This window comes from Lissotriton vulgaris, chromosome 5 (genome assembly GCF_964263255.1).
Source record: "Lissotriton vulgaris chromosome 5, aLisVul1.2, whole genome shotgun sequence".
Classification (NCBI taxonomy): Eukaryota; Metazoa; Chordata; class Amphibia; order Caudata; family Salamandridae; genus Lissotriton; species Lissotriton vulgaris.
The window spans coordinates 275612308-275634074 of record NC_141693.1 but is presented as its reverse complement, the minus strand read 5'-3'; the positions used below and the strand labels follow the sequence as shown (position 1 = coordinate 275634074).

Genomic DNA, 21767 nt, shown 5'->3' with positions numbered 1-21767 from the left:
AAGGGTGGCGTAAATAGGAGGGAGCACCAAAATTAGGACCAGGGAAAATCTGGTCTTAAACTGGCGAAACGAGGAGCAATGTTTAATTTCTCATTGTTTTTGCTGTTTCCAAGTGTACTGCGTTGTGCAGCACACATGGAAATAGCACAATGCCATTGATCATTTATGTGCAGAAAGGTGTCCCTACCTGCACATAAACAATCATTTAATAAAAATGATGTTTTGCAATTTCTTTGTGTGCTGCATTAGCACACATAGAAGTTAGAAAACGGCATTTAAAGGTTGTTTATGTGCAGGAAAGGAGACCTTCCTGCACATAAACAATCTTCCCCTCAACGCAGACACCCTTGCACTATGGTGCAAGGGAGCCTGCATTGGCGATAGGCAGCTAAATATAGTGCCGGCGCAGGGCTGCACTATAATGTAGTAAAAACTAAAAACAAAGGGGCATATTTACTAAAAAAGTGGTAGAGTGCGGCATTAAGCGAGGAAGGATAACGCCGCACTCCGTCACGTCTTAGTAAAAACTTTGTGGTGACATGAGGAAAGTGTTTCAACCCTTAATCAATGGGTCTCGAGAGAACAGTGAAAATGGGAAAACAGCGGTATGCATTCAAAACAGCGATATGCATTCAAAACAGCGATATTGCATTCAAAACAGCGATATTGCATTCAAAACTGCGACATGCATTCAAAACAGCGTCATGCATTCAAAACAGCGACATGCATTCAAAACAGCGATATGCATTCGAAACAGCGACATGCATTCAAAACAGCGACATGCATTCAAAACAGCAACATGCATTCAAAACAGCGATATGCATTCAAAATAGCCACATGCATTCAAAACAGCCACATGCATTCAAAACAGCCACATGCATTCAAAACAGCGACATGCATTCAAAACAGTGACATGCATTCAAAACAGCGATATGCATTCAAAACAGCGACATGGATTCAAAACAGCGATATGCATGCAAAACAGCGACATGCATTCAAAACAGCGACATGCATTCAAAACAGCGATATGCATTAAAATCAGCAACATGCATTCAAAACAGCCACATGCATTCAAAACAGCAACATGCATTCAAAACAGCGACATGCATTATAATCAGCGACATGCATTCAAACAGTGACATGCATTCAAAACAGCAACATGCGTTAGAAAAAGAGCGACATACCTGAAAACTGTTGAAATTAAAAATTAATTTCATCATACATTTCCCCAGCTCATGCTTCCCTTCCTGGCCAAAGCAAGCCACACATATGACTTTGAAATCAGCAGGGAATTGCACATTTCCATTTTTCGATGCACACTAAACGGGAAAATAATGACTACAATATTTTTTTTTCTAAAAAAAATGTTTAATTTGTTTACCGTCCCAAATAAAGCTGATGGGGAAGAGGCCACAATCGACTCGTGATTGAGAGGTGCTGGGTTCTGTTTGCAAAGGGGAGAGCAAAAGCGAGAGAGGGTGGAGTAGGAATCCACAGCCAACGTACATTAGGATAAAAGTCAGTAGCCTAATTCCTTCAGGTGCCTGTAGGTTGACGCATTTTGATTTGTAAAGTGAAATTACTGTTTTAATTCAGTGAATATCATTGAGGGGAGCCTGTCCCAACGCACTCACAGTGCTCAGGACAGGAGGCGTGAGATAAAACGACTTGTCCAGGGATAACTTAATTTGCTCAAGTAAGGAAACATAATTATAACTGGTCTGTCCTGGCTCCATGGTCCATAACTTAGTCATAGGCAACATTTGCTCCATCACTCACAATGGTTCCAGGATGTTGTTATGTTTCATGGGTTTTGACTAAAGCTGGTCCGCAATGTCTATGTTTATGATGGGATGTATCTTTACCGGCCGAGACTTTGAGATCGCATCAAAGGTTTATGAACCCAAACATCGCGAGTGGGGAGTTCTTTATTAAGTGTCAGAGGTAGCTTGAAAGGGCTGTGGTCAGAGATGAGCTGTCCTTGAAGAAACAGTGGTATTGGCTAGTGAGAGCTCCAGCTAGTCCATATTTACAGGTGCTCTAAATAACAGCCGGATTAGGAGTCGATAGGGTGCTCTGGGTTAGAGGCCGACGCATGCAGGCCTTTTACTCTGACCAATCAGCTGGTGAATGAGGCAAGGAGACAAGTCTGGTCTTCTCCTCTGGCTCGCGTGTGGATACTGTCGCCTTGAGATGCATGGTCAGGTCAGAGGATGGGGTTCTCCTCTTCCTTCAACTTAGACTTCAGTGCCTGCATCTCCATGGACAGGTCAGAGGCAGTTTGTTCTCCTCTGGCGTTGGTTCAGGACAGGTCAAAAGCAGGTACTTTTTGTCTCTTGCTTCAATGCTGGTGCTTGCAGATCCTCTACCTCTTTGGCATCCAGCTCAACTTCCACCTCCATCCCGTTCCGCTTGGCCAGAATCTTGCTTATCTCAAGGAATGTCTTGTTTTTGGTCTCGGGCACCACAATGTAGATGTATATGAAGGCGATGAGGCAGACAGCGCTGAATACGATGAAGCAGAATTCCTTTAGGCCTTTCTGAAAACGACACAAGGGGAAAAAATTAGCACACCTATTCTGGAGCAACCGAAAGAGGTAGATATACCTGGGGCGTAGTGACAAAGAGTGGTGCGATTTGTGAAAAAATTTGAATAACACACACCTTTCCCTCTCTTATCCTTTCTCACATAGTCTCTGGGAAGAGGTACACCTGTGGGTTTATCAGCAAGATGGAGTCATATTTCAAGTTTTTCACAAATGAGCAAGGGAGTAGCCAAAAAATTAAAATACCTCCCACTTCGAACAAAAGCTCTTATGGCACCAACTTTTCCCAGAAGATCTTTCTTGTCTCTCCATTCAGACATCTATCCATTCATCCTTTCACTCTTCCACCACTTGTTAATATCCACAATTTCACATTTACATTCTGTTATCCATCATTAAGTCTTTCACCATTCTGTCTGTCCAACCATCCATATCCAAGCCTATCCATCCTTCGCCAAACATATCAATCCAACCTATCCATCCATATATCTATACACCCACCCTTTCACTCATGTATTCTTCGATCCACCCTTTCGCTCATCCATCTTTCAGTCATTCATCCATTCTTTCACTCATCCATCCATCTTTTCACTCTAGCCATCCTTCCACTCATCCATACTTCCACCCTTTCACTCAAACATTCATCTTTTCACTCAGACATCCTCCCCTCTACCCATCCATCCACTCATCTATCCATCCATTTACCCTATCGCTCATCCATCCATTCGTTTACAAATCCATCCATCCACCCTTTTATCCATTCAACCCCCTCCCTTTCACTCATTAATCCTTTTTTCACTCATACATCAATATACCCTTTCAGCTATCCATTCATTCACCCTCCTTTTTACTCATATACCCATTCTTTCATGCATCAATCCTTTCTCTCATCCATGCATTGTTTCATTCATCCATCCACTCTTTCTCTCCATCTATCCACCAGTTCAATCCATCCGTCCATTCCTCCCTTTCACTCATCCCATCCATCCATCCTTTCACTCTGCCATCCTTCCTTTCACTCACTCATCCATTCCATCTTTTCTCTCATCATCCATCCATCCATCCTTTCGTTCACCCATTCACCTTCACTTTCACTCATCCATACATTCTTTCACTCATACATCCATTTGCTCATCAATACATCTGCTAATCCATCCTTTCACTCATCCATCTACTCAACCTCTCACTCTATCCATCCTCTCTTTCACTCATCCCATTTATCTATCCTTTCGCTCACTCATCCATCCCTCCATTCTTTCATCAACCACCCACCTTTTCACTATTCGATCCACCCTTTCATCCACCCTGCTTTCACTCATTCTTTCACTCGTCAATCCTTACATCCATCCATCCATCTACTCATTTACTTTTCACTCACCCATCCATTCATTCTTTCACTTACCTTTGCCTGCCAAGTTGCAGACAGAAGAGGCCCATCAAGAACTCCACCTCCGCTGTGGCTGCTAAATTTGGGGGTTCCAAACGCACCAGGATCCATCCTTTCATTCATCCATCATCCATCCTTTCACTCACCCATCTAACCATCCTTTCACACCTCTTCTCCATCTACCTTTAACTCCATCCATCCATCTGTCTGCCTTTTTTACTCAGCCATCCATACTTTCAGTCACCCATCCATTCATCCTTTCTCTCATCATCCATCCATCCACCCACCCTCCCATGCATTCATCCATCCATTCTTTCACTTATCCTTCCACGCATCCTTTCATACATCCTTCCATACTCCCTCTCACTCATCTATCCATTCTTTCATTTATCTTTACATCCAACCTTACACTCATCAATCTACCTATCTACCCTGTCACTCTATCCATCCATCCATCCATCCATCCATCCATCCATCCATCCATCCATCCATCCATCCATCCACTCACTCACTCACCCACCCTTTCATGTTATTTATGAGCCTTTCTGTGCCGAGCTACAGACAGAAGAGGCCCTCAATAACTCCGCCCCTGCTGTAGCTGCTAAAGCGGGGGCTTCACGACGCCCCTGCCTATGAGGCAATGTGATGTAAAGTGGGTGTGGTTAAAGTTTTAAACTTCCCCCTCAAGACAGGTGGAACCTTCACCCTTACGGAAGGCAGGGGAAATATCTTGACATCACTTAAGAACCCCATTTCTAATTTCATCCTGCGCCAAATTCCCTTCACCAAGACGTCCCACCCTAGAACGGAGGAACTTCCTGCCGCATGGGACCGGCCACATTGGCTGCCTGGTAGAAGGAGAAGCCTCTATCACAACTAATGGCAGCTCTTAGCCCTGATTGGTAGTAAATCAAAACCGTAGCAGCCATGGAACATCCCTTCCCCGCCTAAACCAAGACCGGTGTCTGTCGAGTGGTGGCAGCTGCTGGAAGGACTTCTTTTTTACTGTCACTTATGCCCCTCTTTTCTGTAAAATTTTTCAAACTTCCACAGCTTTGCGTAACTGGTGACGTTTAATAAAAATGATTTGAAGTTGTGAGTTGCACCTCTTCGCAGTCCCACGCACCACAAATGTAAAGTCCTGCACTAGAGAAATGTGGGGAGGTTCTCACTGACGACGATTGAGCGGATCAGAAAAACAAACTAGTGTCACAGCCGAAGGTACAGGTGAGGCAAGTATGCCATGTTAGGATGCTCCATGCTAACGGCAAGTCAGTTTCATACCCCTTGTCTGTGAGACAGAGGAGCCCTCTGGAGCCTTGGGAAGTCCCCGAGGGGTGGCGTAGCAAGGCTGGCGTAACAAGGCACAACGAGGAGAAATGTTTCTCCTCGTTTGTAGAATGTAGGGATTAAAAGAGGAAGGGGTAGATGTATCAAGATTCCATTTTGCGATTTCTAAATAGCGATTTTTAAGGAATCGCTATTTAGAAATCGCAAAATGGAATGTATGTAGAAAATCGCTATTTTTTAGCGATTTCTTAGTCTTCCTTATTTGCGAATTCGCAATTTGCGAATTCGCAATTAAGGAATAATTTCCCATGCATTCCTATTGGCCAGGAGGCCCAAAGGAATGATTGTGAAATATTTCTTAATTTGCGAATCGCAATTTGCGAATTCGCAAATTGAGAATGATTTCAAGGGTGCAGGGGTGTCTCAAAGACACCCTGCTGCACCCCTGAAATTTACATGTGTGTGCATATGGCGCACATACATGCCCTATGGACATGTATGTGCGTCACATGCCAACTTCACAAATGCCAAATAGGGCATTTTTAAATGAAATCGCAATTTACCACCAACTACAAGTTGGTGGTAATTTGCGATTTCTTAACCCAAATTCGCAATTTCTAAAACCCACATACATCGCATTTAAGGAATTGCAAAATTTGCGATTCCTTAAATGCTTAAGCAAATAAGGAATCGCAAATTTTAGCGATTCCTTATTTTGCGATTTTTTGATACATTTCAAAAAATGCAAAAAAGCCTTTTGCGATTCACAAAGGCCTTTGCGAATCTCAAAAGGCTTGATACATCTACCCCGAAATCTTTTCAATTGATTGTTTTTGTGAAGGAAGATGCTCCTTCTTGCACAAAAACAACTCCCATGGCGCATGGCAGCGGTTTGTGCACCAGCGCAAGGAAAAGCATAGAGATGTGACATTTTATGGTAAATATGTTGCATCCCTGTGCCTCGAACTAACGCAGAGCAGCAAAATGATTTGCGGCACCGTGCTGCATTAGTTTCTCGTAAATAGGGCTCGTAATGTCCCTGCAGTGTTGTAGCAGCTTGCAGAACTATAAGACTTGTTGACAATTAAAGGTCCTGGAGCTTAGTGAGAAGCTTTCAATCTGCACCCCAGCAGGATATGCTGAACACAGTTAAACACAAAGATCCGAACCCTCCCAGGTGTACCTGCGCCAGATTAGCAGCAGAAGGGATGGTCGAGGTGCCACAGTTAATCTGCAGGGTACGAGCCAGAAACCCTGGTGCAGGTGTAATACATCTTTTTACTGTGTCTTCTCACAAACCGAGGGCCTGGAATCAACTTCCTGAAGATTTACGAAGTGGTATGGACTTCACTCGATTTAAGAGATTACTGAAAACCTGGTTATTTTAATAAGTGGTTGCATTACTTGAAAAGGCCTAGCGCCGAGATACACCTTCGGGTGTGATTTGTTGCGCTCTATACGTAGATATAACATAAAAAACGGCCGTTGCTGTACTATCAGGAAAGCGGCAAGTTGGCGTCAGAGGTACACTGCAGTTTGGCAGAGTACAAGAGCTCCTGATGGACGGTTCCAGGGGGGTGGTGCACCGCTTTGGAGTGATGGTTCAACTTTCTTGGTCAGGTGGGCATCTTCTGGTGAACCACATTGATGTTCCCCTATGCCTGCTGATCAAGACCATGAGAGAGCGCAAACTGACCTAAATGTATAAGTACATCACCCTTACACGTAGTAAGCACAAGTCATGAAGAGAAATGACATGAGTGCTGATAGTACCTGCATCTATATTCTGAAATGTGTAGTTAACTTAGAGATTTAAGTAGAAGTGGAACTAATGCAGAAATGTGTGAAATTATATGACTTTATTAGACGTGATTAATCCTGAATCCATGTCGTGTAGCTGCTAAAATGAAAGATGGCATGCGGTTAAACGTAGAACGTGGTAGGCCTCAGGGCCAGAGCTGGAAGGGATGGGAAAGGTGTTTCCTTTCACGACATGGATTGCACTAATGTTTTAGTAATAGCGTTAATGGGCCATGATTTATAGATGTGTTTACCGAATAATAGAATAAGAGTATTAACATGCTATTAATTAATGAAGGAGTTGAACGCTATAATCATTATGAGAAATGCTGTAGGCCTGAAATGTTTATAGACATTGATTTATACGTATTGGTCTGGGCCGAGAAATGTTGCAAACCTTTGTTGGAAGTCTATGAGAATTGGGATCTTGGCTGCAGATGTCTGTCTGCAAGAGAAAGGGGGGATCCAATTATAAATGAAATGAATAGAGGTTTGTTCAGGAGACGGCCCAGACATGGAGGAGGGTTCCGGAATGTTTTAAGGGGTATCAGCGGGCCGGAGAAGAGTCTGAGAAGCAAGGTCAACTCTAACGCACGAGGCCTCATCATGGAAAAAGCCAGAAGCTACACCACGTGAGGGGCGTCTCACGAGTGGCGTCCCAAAAGCTGTTGTATGTTTTGTATTAGGGACAGCACCCCTGGGTGGAGTTAGAGCAGATGCCTGAGGACCCTTTAGAGAGCGGATGGGTAGGCAGAGAGGGGTCATGACTGGAGAACTATAGGTTTTCACCAAGAGACTAATAGTGGGTGACCTCCCTAGGGGGTCATTCACCGCTGACACCTTTTGTTAGGTTGAGACCTGGTTAAGTAGGGATACCATCTAGAGCAGGGTAGGGACAGCCTAACCTGTGTTTTCCTCCAACCTTAAATGACGGAGAGATCTCAATACGTGTCCATGCTTATAGCTTTATTATTCTTAGAACTTGTACTCGTAGTCTTCTTTGCTCGTCTGAGGGTTTTCAGAGAGCACATGTATGTAGTTGGGCCCGTGTATCTTGTGAATCTCATTCTGAGATGCCTGTACTTGCAGCTTATTCTGACTATATAATAAACCTTTGAAAGCTAGAGGTTGTTTGTGATCTTTCGGAGCGGAGTCCTTTATTGGGTGAACTAACTTGGTAAGAGATGCACTTTCTTCCCTCAATGACAGGCAACAAAGGTTCAGTCGACCAGATCGGGGTTTTAGATCAATAGTGATAAGGTATCGATCAAAATCTCGCCCTTCCAGTTGGTAGCAGAGGATGGTTGCCTTCTTGAGGAAGGTGATCTAGGCCAGGTTAGATTACCCCAAGGCCCCTAGAGATCGATGATCGGAAGAACCGCCCGCCGAAGAAGGTCCGGATGACGTGAGACAGAAAAGCAGCAGTATCGGTCGAGAGTGAGTATAAAGGGTCATGCGTGCTAGATTGTGGTGTTTTTGTGTTGTATCTATGTTGTAATGTCTGGCGGAGTTGAATGCCTGTAGAGTGACGGTGGAACAGGTTGTGAGCGCGCGCAACCGGTGGAAATCTTAAGTTCAAGGAGAGCTTAAGTGGTTCGGGTGTATCGGACACCCAGAGTAATTGTCAACTAGTGTGAAGGGGGTCATGAGGTACCATTGATCACCCGAAAGACCGAGATAGGGGGAACGTAAGAGTGAGTGCGTGAGTAACGGACGCTGGTCGGAGGTTACTGTGTGTGTAAAGAACCTATCAGAGAGACGATAGACATTTCGTCAGTTGTGTTGACAATTACAGATAGACTGTGGACGTACAGTCGAGGGAAGTGACCGCTTGGTCGGAAGTAGTCATTTTTCAGGGTATGAATGGGACGCATGCATGACCGGGAGAAGAGCTGAGAAAGGAGGGGTGCTGCTGCGAAGCGGAGACGAGTGACGTCAGAAAGTGCCGCGCTGGGATTGGCCGGCCGGAGAAAGACCGCGCTGCGATAGGCCAGCTAGCAAAGCCGCGCTAGGATTGGTGGATTGTCATCAGGAAGTAAACAGAGTATTGAGGCTGGAAATCGTGCGTATAATTATGAAGTGTTTTAAATGGTTGAGAGCGGCGTTAAAAAAAGAGAGGCGGGGATCGTATGAAGGGGAAGAAGCCCCGCCGGAGGGTACGCCGGCTCGTTATATGGTGGCAAATGTTGGGCTGCATACAATTTTGTGGATCTCAGAGTGGAGTAAGATTACAGAAGGAAATGAGGAACTGACGTTCCCGAAGTACGGGACGTTCAGATTAGAGGTGCTACACCGATTAAAAGCAGTTATGACCTCAACGAGACCCTTGCCTAGACCGACCCAGTTTGAAGCCCTTAATGCATGGATTAGGGCAGCGCACGAAAAGAACATGAACAGACGACAAGAAAGGGTGAAACGATCGGTAAGGGCAGTGCAGGATGCCAAGTGGGATGCGGATGCTAAAAGATGGAGAGTGCATAACATGGAAGTAAATAAATTGTATCCAGTGCTAGAGATGCGCGGGAACAAAAGCCCCCTAGAAGAAGATGATGAGAGCGAAACAGAGGACAGCCTGATAAACAGATTATTGACAGATAGGCCACCCCCGTATAACAGAGCAGGGGGAGATGTCGAGCATAGTGAAAAGGAGGGGGGCAATGCAGGAGAGCATGGGCCGCTTCCCAGTTCCGATTGGGATCCCGCTGCAAAGAAAGAACTGTCCCAGCCTAGTCAGGTGCAGCAGGTAGTCGGGAGGTTTGTGGTACAAAGGGCGCCGGAAACGGAGTGTGCCACATCCTACGCATTGCCAGATGCACTACAGGTACCTGTTACCATAGGTCCTATAGTATCGATATATGACCCAGAGAGAGCTAGAGGGGAGGAACGGGTATGGAGGGACAGAGAAAGAGCAGAGATGGCAAGGAGGAACGATACGATTAACTCCCCAAGTCAGTTGCCGATACCAAGAGAGTGGAGCACCCCAGTGCACACAGCAGGGGACCCAGCAGGGGATCCGGGGGACCATAGATGGCCAGTGGATATGAGGGGATCAGGACGAAAATCCTTTCAGGAGTTAAACGAGTACATGAAGAAGTGGGATGAAGCAGTAGAGGCTCACAAGAGCATCATAGCTGCGGAAGCTGGAAGAGAAAGTCAGGATAGCAGAGCCCGGACCCACTGCGGGGCTGAGGAGAGCAGTCCGGAGCGGGACGGGAAGGAGAAGGATAGTAGGGGAGTCACCCATTGGGCCCGGAGTGGAGGTAGATCAGACCTGGAAAACGGGGGCCAAGAGAGCGGGGGGGTGTCTCGCCCAATACATAGTGAAGAAGACAGGAGGACACGGGAGTACAGAGACAGCTTTAAGTGTATCCACTGTGTGCCCGGCAACAGAGAACAGAATGGGAGTTGCGGGAGGTCGCACCATAGTCCCTGTGATGATGGACATGAGCGCGGTCCAGGGAATATGGGGAACCAGGAAGGATCGTATCGGATACTGAGCGATACTAGGCAAAGAGAGAGTGGCGACCAGAGGGAAAATAACAGAGAGTCGTACTGTGAAAAGAGAGAAGAAAGAGGGAATGGACAAAGTAAAATAGGGGGTAACAGGCCCGTGTTCCATCACCTTCCAAGATCGGATGGCCGAGCATGGGACCTGGAGAGATGGGAGCAAGGGAGAACACTCCTCAACTCTCCCGAACCCAAACGTAGGGCTCGGAGTTGGGATGGGAGAGAAACCTGTGAACCTCCCTCGAAAGAGATACTACGAGCTGAGATAAAAGCTAAGAGACTCGATGTCGCCAGCTTAAGGTCAGACCTTGCTGACATGGTAGATGGGGTGTGTTACCGCTACAACGCATCTTTTACAACGTAATGCTGTTACAACGCAGCTATTACATCGCAAATACCATTACAATGCATGCCATTACAACGCATGGCATTACATAGCAGATGGTATTACAACGCATACCATTACATCGTAAGTATTGGTAAGTATTTAATTTTTTTTTTATTTTATTTAATATGTTATTATTGATTTAATTATTATTAATTATAAAAAAATATTTATTTCGTTTTTAAATATTATAAATTAAATATATTAATTTAAGTATTTTTTAAAATAAGTATGAGTATAGGAGTATATGTTTTTGGGTACTGATGTATATGTTTTGGGGTGTTTGGGTATTTTTAGGTTTTAGGGCAGTGTTTGGGTTTTGGGGTACAGGGGTGTTTTTAGGTTTTAGGGCAGGGTTTGGGTTTTGGGGTACAGGGGTGTTTTTAGGTTTTAGGGTAGGGTTTGGGTTTTGGGGTACAGGGGTGTTTTTAGGTTTTAGGGCAGGGTTTGGGTTTTGGGGTACAGGGGTGTTTTTAGGTTTTAGGGCAGGGTTTGGGTTTTGGGGTACAGGGGTGTTTTTAGGTTTTAGGGCAGTGTTTGGGTTTTGGGGTACAGGGGTGTTTTTAGGTTTTAGGGCAGGGTTTGGGTTTTGGGGTACAGGGGTGTTTTTAGGTTTTAGGGCAGGGTTTGGGTTTTGGGGTACAGGGGTGTTTTTAGGTTTTAGGGCAGGGTTTGGGTTTTGGGGTACAGGGGTGTTTTTAGGTTTTAGGGCAGGGTTTGGGTTTTGGGGTACAGGGGTGTTTTTAGGTTTTAGGGCAGGGTTTGGGTTTTGGGGTACAGGGGTGTTTTTAGGTTTTAGGGCAGGGTTTGGGTTTTGGGGTACAGGAGTGTTTTTAGGTTTTAGGGCAGGGTTTGGGTTTTGGGGTACAGGGGTGTTTTTAGGTTTTAGGGCAGGGTTTGGGTTTTGGGGTACAGGGGTATTACGACTTTATATAAATTAAATTAATTAAATTAATTTTATTTAATTTAATTAAATTAATAACAATATTTACAAATATTAATTTAATTGTATTAATTTACGATTACAATTAAATTATATTATTTAAAAAAGTTTAATTAATTAAATTCTTTTAATTTTATTAAATATAATTATATTATGTATTATTTATAACTTAATTAAATTATAATTATATTTATTGTAATTAATTGCATTATATTATTTTCTATTTATAAATTTTTTATATATCATTAATTATATTATTTTAAATATATTAAATTAATATATTATTAATTTAATTGTATTAATAAACGATTATAATTAAATTATATTATTTAAAAATGTTTAATTAATTAAATTCTTTTAATTTTATTAATTATAATTATATTATGTATTATTTATAACTTAATTAAATTATAATTATATTTATTGTAATTAATTACATTATATTATTTTCTATTTCTAAATTTTTTATATATCATTAATTATATTATTTTAAATTACTATAATTAAATTAATTACTGTTTTAAAAATGTTATATTATTTTTATTATTTTAAATTAATTTAATTAACTTTATTACATTTTTTAAAAAAAAGATATACTTACCAATACTTACGATGTAATGGTATGCGTTGTAATACCATCTGCTATGTAATGCCATGCGTTGTAATGGCATGCATTGTAATGGTATTTGCGATGTAAAAATCGCGTTGTAACGGAACGCGTTGTAAAACATCGCGTTGTACTGACACCAATCCGGTAGATGGTACCCTGCCTTTAGAAAGAATGGAAATGTATGAGCAGGATGAAATACTGTTCATGGCAAAAGACATCACTCGAAAAGCGAGAACAATTCATGAGAAATTAGTCGAACTAGCAGGCAAATATATGGTGGACCTGTCAAGGACCAAAGCATTACAGGGTAACCACAGGTTACATTATTCAGATCGAGACCTAGATGAGAGGAGAACGATCGGGCTGAAAACGCACATAAGGGAACTGATCACTGGAATAAGGACATGGAGGGCACTAGATAAGTGGGAAGAGAGGTGGTCCAAGAAGGGGACCGTCAGGAGAAGCACGCTTGGTATGACACCAGGAAGACTGCAGGGAATAGAGGCATACCCTTTGCGTGAAGTCGCAAATGGGAACTATGTGCACGTCCCTTGGAGTAGGGGAGATTTAGCTGCTTTTACCACCTCCTTCCCCAAATTGCGGGAAAACCCAGTGGAGTGGTACAAGCAAGTTGAGAGATTCGTAAAAATCTCAAAGGTCCTATGGATAGATCTGAACACGCTGTTTGACATCGTAGTACCAGGAGATTTGTGGACGGCATGCAAGGTTAGCGCTGAGTGGCCCACAACGGAGCCGGAGAGAGATGCTAAGACTAATGGGCCGTCCGAGATTGTGATGGCAAAATTCGAGAGAGTGATGACTTGGCTGAAAGATAAAGTGCCAATGCAAGACATAGATTGGGTCAAAATAGACCGAACCAGACAGGAACCCAAAGAGACAGTTCACGAATATTACGAGAGATTGCTGAAGGCGTTTAAACAGTATAGCGGCCTGGATGTAATGGATCCAAAGGACATAGGGCAATTTGTGTCCAAGTTCGTCTTGGGCCTGAGACCGGATATTAGTTTAATGATTCAGCAACACTTGATTTGTTGGCAAAATAAACCCCTAGACGAAATACTGAGGTATGCCAGGTACTGCTGTGATGAGATAGACTCCAAGGCAAAGAAACTAAAGGAGAAACTGATGGTGGTACAGATGCAGGCAGCCGGGAAGGGGGGACAGCAGCAACAGCAACAAGGAACAGGTACTGGAGGAAAGAAACAGTACAGTCAGAACAAGGGCAATGAGGAGAACTCCACCTTTAGACCCAGGATAGATATAGCTGCCTTGAAGAAAACGACTAGGTGCCACCAGTGTAACGAGGTGGGGCATTGGAAACGCGAGTGTCCCTATAACGTTGAGATAGGGGAACAAGAGGTAGAGGAGGAAGAGGTCCAGAGTGCGCCTACAAGAGGGGTAACGCCATACCAGGGAAAGGTGCTCAAAGGGGGGGGTCCTCCTCCCCGAGCCCAGTTCCCTCAGCCCCCCCGAGTAGGGACTATGGGTAAGACATATAGACAGATGCCCCTGTTTGTCGGAGGAGAGGAGTGCTATTATGTGGACCCACTAACTGGGCAGAGAGTGGAAAGGGAAGACTGCACCCTCGGGGCAGCCTTGGAGGTGGACCAGAGGGGACCCTATGTTGAGGCCGAAGTGGCAGGGTGCCCCACGACATTTCTAGTGGACACAGGAGCCACTAGATCCACGATCAGATCCGCCGCAGTTCCAGGCCTGCCCATGTCTGGAGAGACAATACAAGTGGTGGGGGTCGCCAACAGGAGAATGACCAGCCCACTGACTGAGCCCGTGCAGGTGAAAATAGGGAAGTACAGCGATGAGCACCAGTTTGTGGTTTGCGATTCTAGCCCTGTATGTCTGCTAGGAAGAGACCTCTTGTGCAAATTAAATTGTACCATATACTGCACACCACAAGGAGTGGAGGTATTGACTAATGACGATGATGCTGACTTTAAAGTCGCAAATTCCAGAATATGTGTGGAGCTGTATCCCACTCTGACAGTAGATGAGCTCCCCTGGGATCTGAGAGAGACAGTAGCTCCAGAAGTGTGGGATTTCACTGGGGAAGAGATTGGATTGGTCAAGGGGGTGCACCCAGTGAAAATTGTAGTGAAACCGCATGCTGAGTTTCCAAGAACACCCCAATATAAATTGACTCCAGAAACGATTGCAGGCATAAAACCCGTGATCGAGTCCATGATTAAGCAGGGAATATTGAAAGAAATTGTGGGTAGTCCATGTAAGTCCCCGATTATGGGTTTGCAGAAACCAAATGGAAAGTTCAGGATAGTGCAGGACCTTCGAAAGATTAATAACATAGTCGTTTCATGTTGTCCAGTGGTACCGAATCCATCAGTGATACTGTTTCAGATACCGTTCCAAGCAGAATGGTTCACTGTGATTGATCTTTGCCAGGCTTTCTTCTTGATCCCTCTGGACGAGGAAAGCCATTTTCTTTTCGCATTTAAGCTGGAAGGTCGCGTCCTAACATGGTGTCGTATTCCTCAGGGGTATACAGAGGGCCCATCGATCTTTAACCAGCTTCGGAAGAAAAATCTTGAAAGTCTAGTGCTGCCCCAGAAGTCAGTTCTGGTCCAGTACATAGACGACCTCCTTGTGGCGTCAGAAACAGAAGAAGCTTGCAGGGAGGACTCTATTGCTTTGTTAAATCACCTAGCTGAAAATGGGCACAAGGTGTCCCCGGGAAAATTGCAGTACTGCCTGACAGAAGTGCAGTACTTGGGACACAGAATTGAGAAAGGCAAACGAAAAGTGTCACCAGACAGGATAGAGGCCATCATGAAGATGAATGCGCCTAAAACACAGAGAGAAGTCAGGATGTTCCTAGGGATGGTGGGATATTGCCGACAGTGGATTGCAAACTTTTCACTGAAAGCAAAGCCCTTGCAAAAACTGACGCACAAGGAGGTGAGCGATCCGGTACCATGGGACAAAGACTGTTTGATGGCGTTCCTACAGCTGCGAGAGGACCTGTGTCGTGCTCCGGCTTTGGGAATGCCTGATTACGATAAACCATTCTTGCTTTATTGTTGTGAGAGAGAGGGTTGCGCGCTGTCTGTGTTAGTCCAAATTCATGGGAATGCCCGTAGACCAGTCGCTTATTTCTCGGCTACTTTAGACCCAGTAGCCGCAGCGTTGCCCGGATGTCTCAAATCCGTTGCCGCAACAGGTGTCAGCATCGAGAGGTGTGAGAATATTGTCATGGGGCATCCGTTAGAGGTACACGTGCCCCATTCTGTTGAACTGTTAATGACCAGGACCAAAACACAGCATCTGACCAACAGTAGGCTCACGCGCTATGAGCAAGTTATTCTTGCTGCAGAGAACGTGACCCTCAGGAGATGCTCTGTTTTGAATCCTGCTACCTTGATGCCACTCCCAAACGATATCGATGATGATGATGAATGTACAGACCATGACTGCCTCGATGTGACTGAACTATGCACCAAACCAAGACCCGACATCGTAGATGAGCCACTGACTGACCCAGACGAAATTTTCTTTGTCGATGGCTCATGTGTAAGAGACGAAGTTGGGCAGTTGAGAGCAGCTTACGCTGTTTGTACAATTACTGGAGTTGTGGAAGCTGGATGCCTGGAAGGAGTACACTCCGCTCAGGTAGCCGAGATTATTGCCCTAACGCGTGCTTGCTTGGCAAGCAATCAAATTCGAGTCACCATATACACCGACAGCCAATATGGTTACGGGGTAGTTCATGATTACGGGCAGTTGTGGTCTCAAAGAGGTTTCATGACCTCTTCAGGCTCTCCCATTCGCAATGGAGAGTTTGTGCGCTTGTTATTAGAGGCGTTGCAATGTCCAGCAGGTATCGCAGTTGTGAAGTGCACCGCACATACCAGAAATATGGACTTCGTGTCACAAGGCAATAGATATGCCGACGAAGTCGCGCGGTATTGCGCGGAACAAGGGTACTCTTTCACCGAGGTGGAAGTGGGTGGAATAAATGTAAGAACTGAATTAGCTATGATACTGGAAACTGTTGACTCTTGGGATGAACTGAAGTGCATGCAAGAAAATGCTCCTGATTTTGAAAAACAAACATGGGAAAAGGCAGGATGTGTGGTGGGTGAGGCCCATTTCTGGGTCTCCGCAGACGGCAGAGCAGTGTTACCCAATGAGATGGTGAGCCCAATGGCTAGACAAATTCATGGTCCCGTACACTTAGGGAGAGACGCTATGCTGAGAGTGTTTAGATAGACCTGGTACAATCCTAAGTTCAGAGTAGCAGCCGAAGCAGTGTGTCAGCGTTGTGTGACCTGTCAGCAGTTGAATGTGGGGAAAAAGACACCAGTTGCATTAAGTCACATTGGGAGGTCAGGGGGTCCCTTCAACCGCATGCAGTTGGATTTTATCGAACTGCCAAGGTGCAACCGCCTCCGCTATGTCCTGGTAGTTGTTTGCGTATTCTCCAGATGGGTTGAGGCATACCCTACACGTAGGTGCGACACCCTCACAGTAGCCAAGTTACTGCTTAGGGGGCTCATTCCGCGCTTCGGGGTGCCGGCCTCTTTGGAATCAGATAGGGGAACGCATTTCAACAGCGAGCTTGTGAAGATGATTTGTGCGGCTTTGAACATAGATCAGAAATTGCATTGCAGTTACCGACCAGAAGCCTCAGGAATTGTGGAGCAGATCAATAGCACGATTAAAGCCAGAATTGCAAAAGTGTGTTCATCGACGTCCCTGAGTTGGCCTGACGCTCTGCCATTGGTCCTTATGAGCCTCCGTAGTACCCCGGACAGAAGAACGGGGCTGTCACCTCATGAGGTGTTGATGGGGAGAGCAATGAGGTTGCCGTCTGTCCCAACTGCCGCACTGTTAAATATCACAGATGATATGATCCTGGACTATTGCAAGGGGCTGTCTGACGCCATTCATTCTGTGTCCCTTCAGGTGCAGGCTGCCGAGGTTCCATCGTGCCAGGACCTGTGCCATGACCTGTGCCCTGGAGACTGGGTGCTTGTACGAAAGCACGTGAGAAGAAGCTGCCTGGATGTTCGTTGGCGTGGGCCCTTCCAGATCATCCTGATCACGAACACTGCTGTGAAGGTGGGAGGCCTGCCCAATTGGATCCACGCGTCGCATACGCGGAGGGTTCCAGCACCTCTGGAAGAAACAGCTCCTCTCTCGGATAGACGTCCAGCTGCGGACCGAGAAGCCATAGAGGGGGCCAGCCAAGCTGTAGAGGTGCCAGCAGAAGCAGGGAACGAGTCTGACCAAGCTGAGGACGGTCAGTACAACAGCGAAACAGACGACGCTACTGAAGGAGAAAGTAGCTGGGAGTACGAGTCAGACACTGACCGGTCTGACAGAGAGTGTGAACTGACCAGAAGGAGAAGGAGTAGAAGGGTACGTGGAGAAGCTAATTGGCCGCAAAGAAGAAGCTCTAGCCTGAGGTCAACTCCAGAGAGAACCCTTCCTCCGATATCAGAGGATTCAGACCCGGAAGAAGGTGCTCAGGGCGCTGAAGCCCCGGACTTGAGAAGGTCAAGAAGAGTGCGAGTGCCTAGCAGGAGACACGCCACCCCTGAGTGGACATACCTGGCGACAAATGTCTTGGGAACGAGCGACAGGGAGGATCAGGGCGGTGCTGGTGTCCAGCTCTGAACCCATCATCACAGTAGAAGTACAGCTGTTAGTGCCCGGAGTTGAAGCAGAAGGGTCACTGACATTTACACTCCCCAACCCTCCCCGCCTCAGCAAGTTAAAGCACATGATTTTCACAGAATTGCAATTCCCCGATTTTGGTACAAAGATAACAAGCCATGAAGAGCACGTTCTTCGTTTGGAAATATTGAACTATGCGGTCCAAGCCGCAGGCTCGAAACTGATTGTGGATGCTTAAGAGACTTTGTAAATAAGTAAGAAAAAGAAGATCACCTAGCGCCCAGGAAGCAGAGAATCTTAGGGACCTTCCCTTGAGTTGACGGAGAAGGGCTAGGGTTGTCTGTGTTGAAGCTTTTAAAAGACTTTTGCAAAGAAGGTTGTCAGCTTCCAGTTGTGTGGTTCTAAAGACAAAAGGAGTAAAAGAGACTGTAAAGGAACGAGAAGAAAAGAACTTTGTGCTGAGTTACGAGAGAGCCATACTGTCTGACGAAATGGAAGCCGGCACCCCGAACCGCAGAGCCAAATGTATAATAGGCACACTAATAGTAGGAGTGATAATATTAATAGTTTTAGTAGTCACAGTTTCTTATGTAAAGGGACATGAGGAAGAGGTAAAGGTAACCGATGTGAAATCTGTAGAAACACCTACACCCACCGTTGCTGGTGAGAAAGGGGAAAACATTCAAGAGAAAGCGTTATTAGCTGCAGAAGCTCGCAGGTTACACGTAGATGAGTCCCAAGGCGACTTTAGGTCAAATGCTTATGCTAAACTTTTATATGAATACGTGGATGCCATGGAGGTTAAGGACTGCTATGTCTGCATGCAGTTGCCGGCGTCTGTAGATGAAGGCATTCGATATCATCACCTCCCGCTGACATATGGCATTACATGTAGCTTATTGCTTAGTATATTTTATGGGAGAGATAGTTTTGAATACTATTTCTCAAATTATGACTCAGTGTTACCAGAAGTCCCAAATTATAAGCAAATGAACAAATGGGACTACTGGAAGAGTGAAGACAGATTGGCCAAGTTTTTCATTCCTTGGATTACTTTAGATACTTCACATGCCCGCAGAAACAATCTGACATGCTAGGTGTCAGAAGTCGAGAAGAAGTTCATAGGGCAGGTGGATGATCGATACAGGAGACAAAAGATTTTGAAAAAATCAGGACAATGGAAAACAGATTGGACCGAGGAAGAGAAGGCACACAAGAGAAAGGGTAGTAGTGGTCCAATAGCTTTAGATAGAACGCAGAGAGGAAAGCTATGTCTTCACCGAGCCAAAACGTATTATGAAAATGTATACGTGGGAGAAGTTAGCTGTGAACATGCTTTCAATCTAGAATATTATACTAAAGACTTCCTGAAGGGAATGCAAGTGATTCCAAATGTGTATTTTGTATGTGGAAGAAATGCCTACGTGAGACTACCTGACAACTGGTACGGATCATGTTACTTGGCAATTATCTTCCCCAAAATATATCATGCCCAAGACTTAGAGATCATCGAGGGCAAGACATCATCGAGAGGAAGGAGAGATATAGGAGATGCAGAAATGGTTGGAGATGTATTTGGAGCTGTATTCCCTATTCTAGGACTAATCCTTAATGATGTCAAAATTAGACGACTGGCAACAGTCGTAGACAGGTTGTCTGCCAGCACTGCTCAGTCCTTAATGCTGGTAGAGGGAGAGATGCAATCGATAAGGGCCATGGTTCTTCAAAATCGTCTAGCATTAGACGTCCTATTAGCAAAAGAGGGCAGAGTCTGTAAGGCTTTGAAGGTCCAGGAATGTTGCACTTACATTCCAGACAATTCAAAACCCCTTGAGAAGGTTATTAGGAACATAACCGATATTCACAAGGAGATCGAAGACCTGAGTAGAGAAAATGTTTGGGAAAAGGTGGGCCACGGAATGAGTGAAGCTGGAGGTTGGCTCACCACATTGGGCAAAAGCTTTGTGTGGTATATACTGAAACCTATCATCATAATATTGATCTGTGGGATCGTATTGTGGGGATTGGTGAGGGCATTCAAGTGGTACAGAGCAAGGAGGTTGGAGAGAGCCCAGAGAGAACAGCTACAGAGACTAGCTGCCATCCAAGACAATCAGTACAGGAGTCTGAGGGCTCTAGAAACGCAGAAACGAGGTACGCTAGCAATCACTGCAGTTTAAGTGTTAGTGATGACCCCGAGAGGTCATCAAAGGGGGGAACTGAGAGAGCGCAAACGGACCTAAATGTATAAGTACATCACCCTTACACGTAGTAAGCACAAGTCATGAAGAGAAATGACATGAGTGCTGATAGTACCTGCATCTATATTCTGAAATGTGTAGTTAACTTAGAGATTTAAGTAGAAGTGGAACTAATGCAGAAATGTGTGAAATTATATGACTTTATTAGACGTGATTAATCCTGAATCCATGTCGTGTAGCTGCTAAAATGAAAGATGGCATGCGGTTAAACGTAGAACGTGGTAGGCCTCAGGGCCAGAGCTGGAAGGGATGGGAAAGGTGTTTCCTTTCACGACATGGATTGCACTAATGTTTTAGTAATAGCGTTAATGGGCCATGATTTATAGATGTGTTTACCGAATAATAGAATAAGAGTATTAACATGCTATTAATTAATGAAGGAGTTGAACGCTATAATCATTATGAGAAATGCTGTAGGCCTGAAATGTTTATAGACATTGATTTATACGTATTGGTCTGGGCCGAGAAATGTTGCAAACCTTTGTTGGAAGTCTATGAGAATTGGGATCTTGGCTGCAGATGTCTGTCTGCAAGAGAAAGGGGGGATCCAATTATAAATGAAATGAATAGAGGTTTGTTCAGGAGACGGCCCAGACATGGAGGAGGGTTCCGGAATGTTTTAAGGGGTATCAGCGGGCCGGAGAAGAGTCTGAGAAGCAAGGTCAACTCTAACGCACGAGGCCTCATCATGGAAAAAGCCAGAAGCTACACCACGTGAGGGGCGTCTCACGAGGGGCGTCCCAAAAGCTGTTGTATGTTTTGTATTAGGGACAGCACCCCTGGGTGGAGTTAGAGCAGATGCCTGAGGACCCTTTAGAGAGCGGATGGGTAGGCAGAGAGGGGTCATGACTGGAGAACTATAGGTTTTCACCAAGAGACTAAGAGTGGGTGACCTCCCTAGGGGGTCATTCACCGCTGACACCTTTTGTTAGGTTGAGACCTGGTTAAGTAGGGATACCATCTAGAGCAGGGTAGGGACAGCCTAACCTGTGTTTTCCTCCAACCTTAAATGACGGAGAGATCTCAATACGTGTCCATGCTTATAGCTTTATTATTCTTAGAACTTGTACTCGTAGTCTTCTTTGCTCGTCTGAGGGTTTTCAGAGAGCACATGTATGTAGTTGGGCCCATGTATCTTGTGAATCTCATTCTGAGATGCCTGTACTTGCAGCTTATTCTGACTATATAATAAACCTTTGAAAGCTAGAGGTTGTTTGTGATCTTTCGGAGCGGAGTCCTTTATTGGGTGAACTAACTTGGTAAGAGATGCACTTTCTTCCCTCAATGACAGGCAACAAAGGTTCAGTCGACCAGATCGGGGTTTTAGATCAATAGTGATAAGGTATCGATCAAAATCTCGCCCTTCCA

General features: G+C 45.0%; 1 protein-coding gene across 1 annotated transcript in view; it reads right to left on the bottom strand.

Moving 5' to 3' along the window:
* Positions 1 to 1346: 1346 nt before the first annotated feature.
* LOC147710685 (solute carrier family 2, facilitated glucose transporter member 5-like) overlaps positions 1347 to 21767 on the bottom strand; it is a 124078-nt gene continuing 103657 nt past the window's right edge. The window contains exon 11 of the mRNA XM_086921400.1: positions 1347 to 2540. Coding sequence (XP_086777526.1) covers positions 2313 to 2540 — 228 coding nt within the window. The 3' untranslated portion in view covers positions 1347 to 2312. The remainder of the gene's footprint in view (positions 2541 to 21767) is intronic.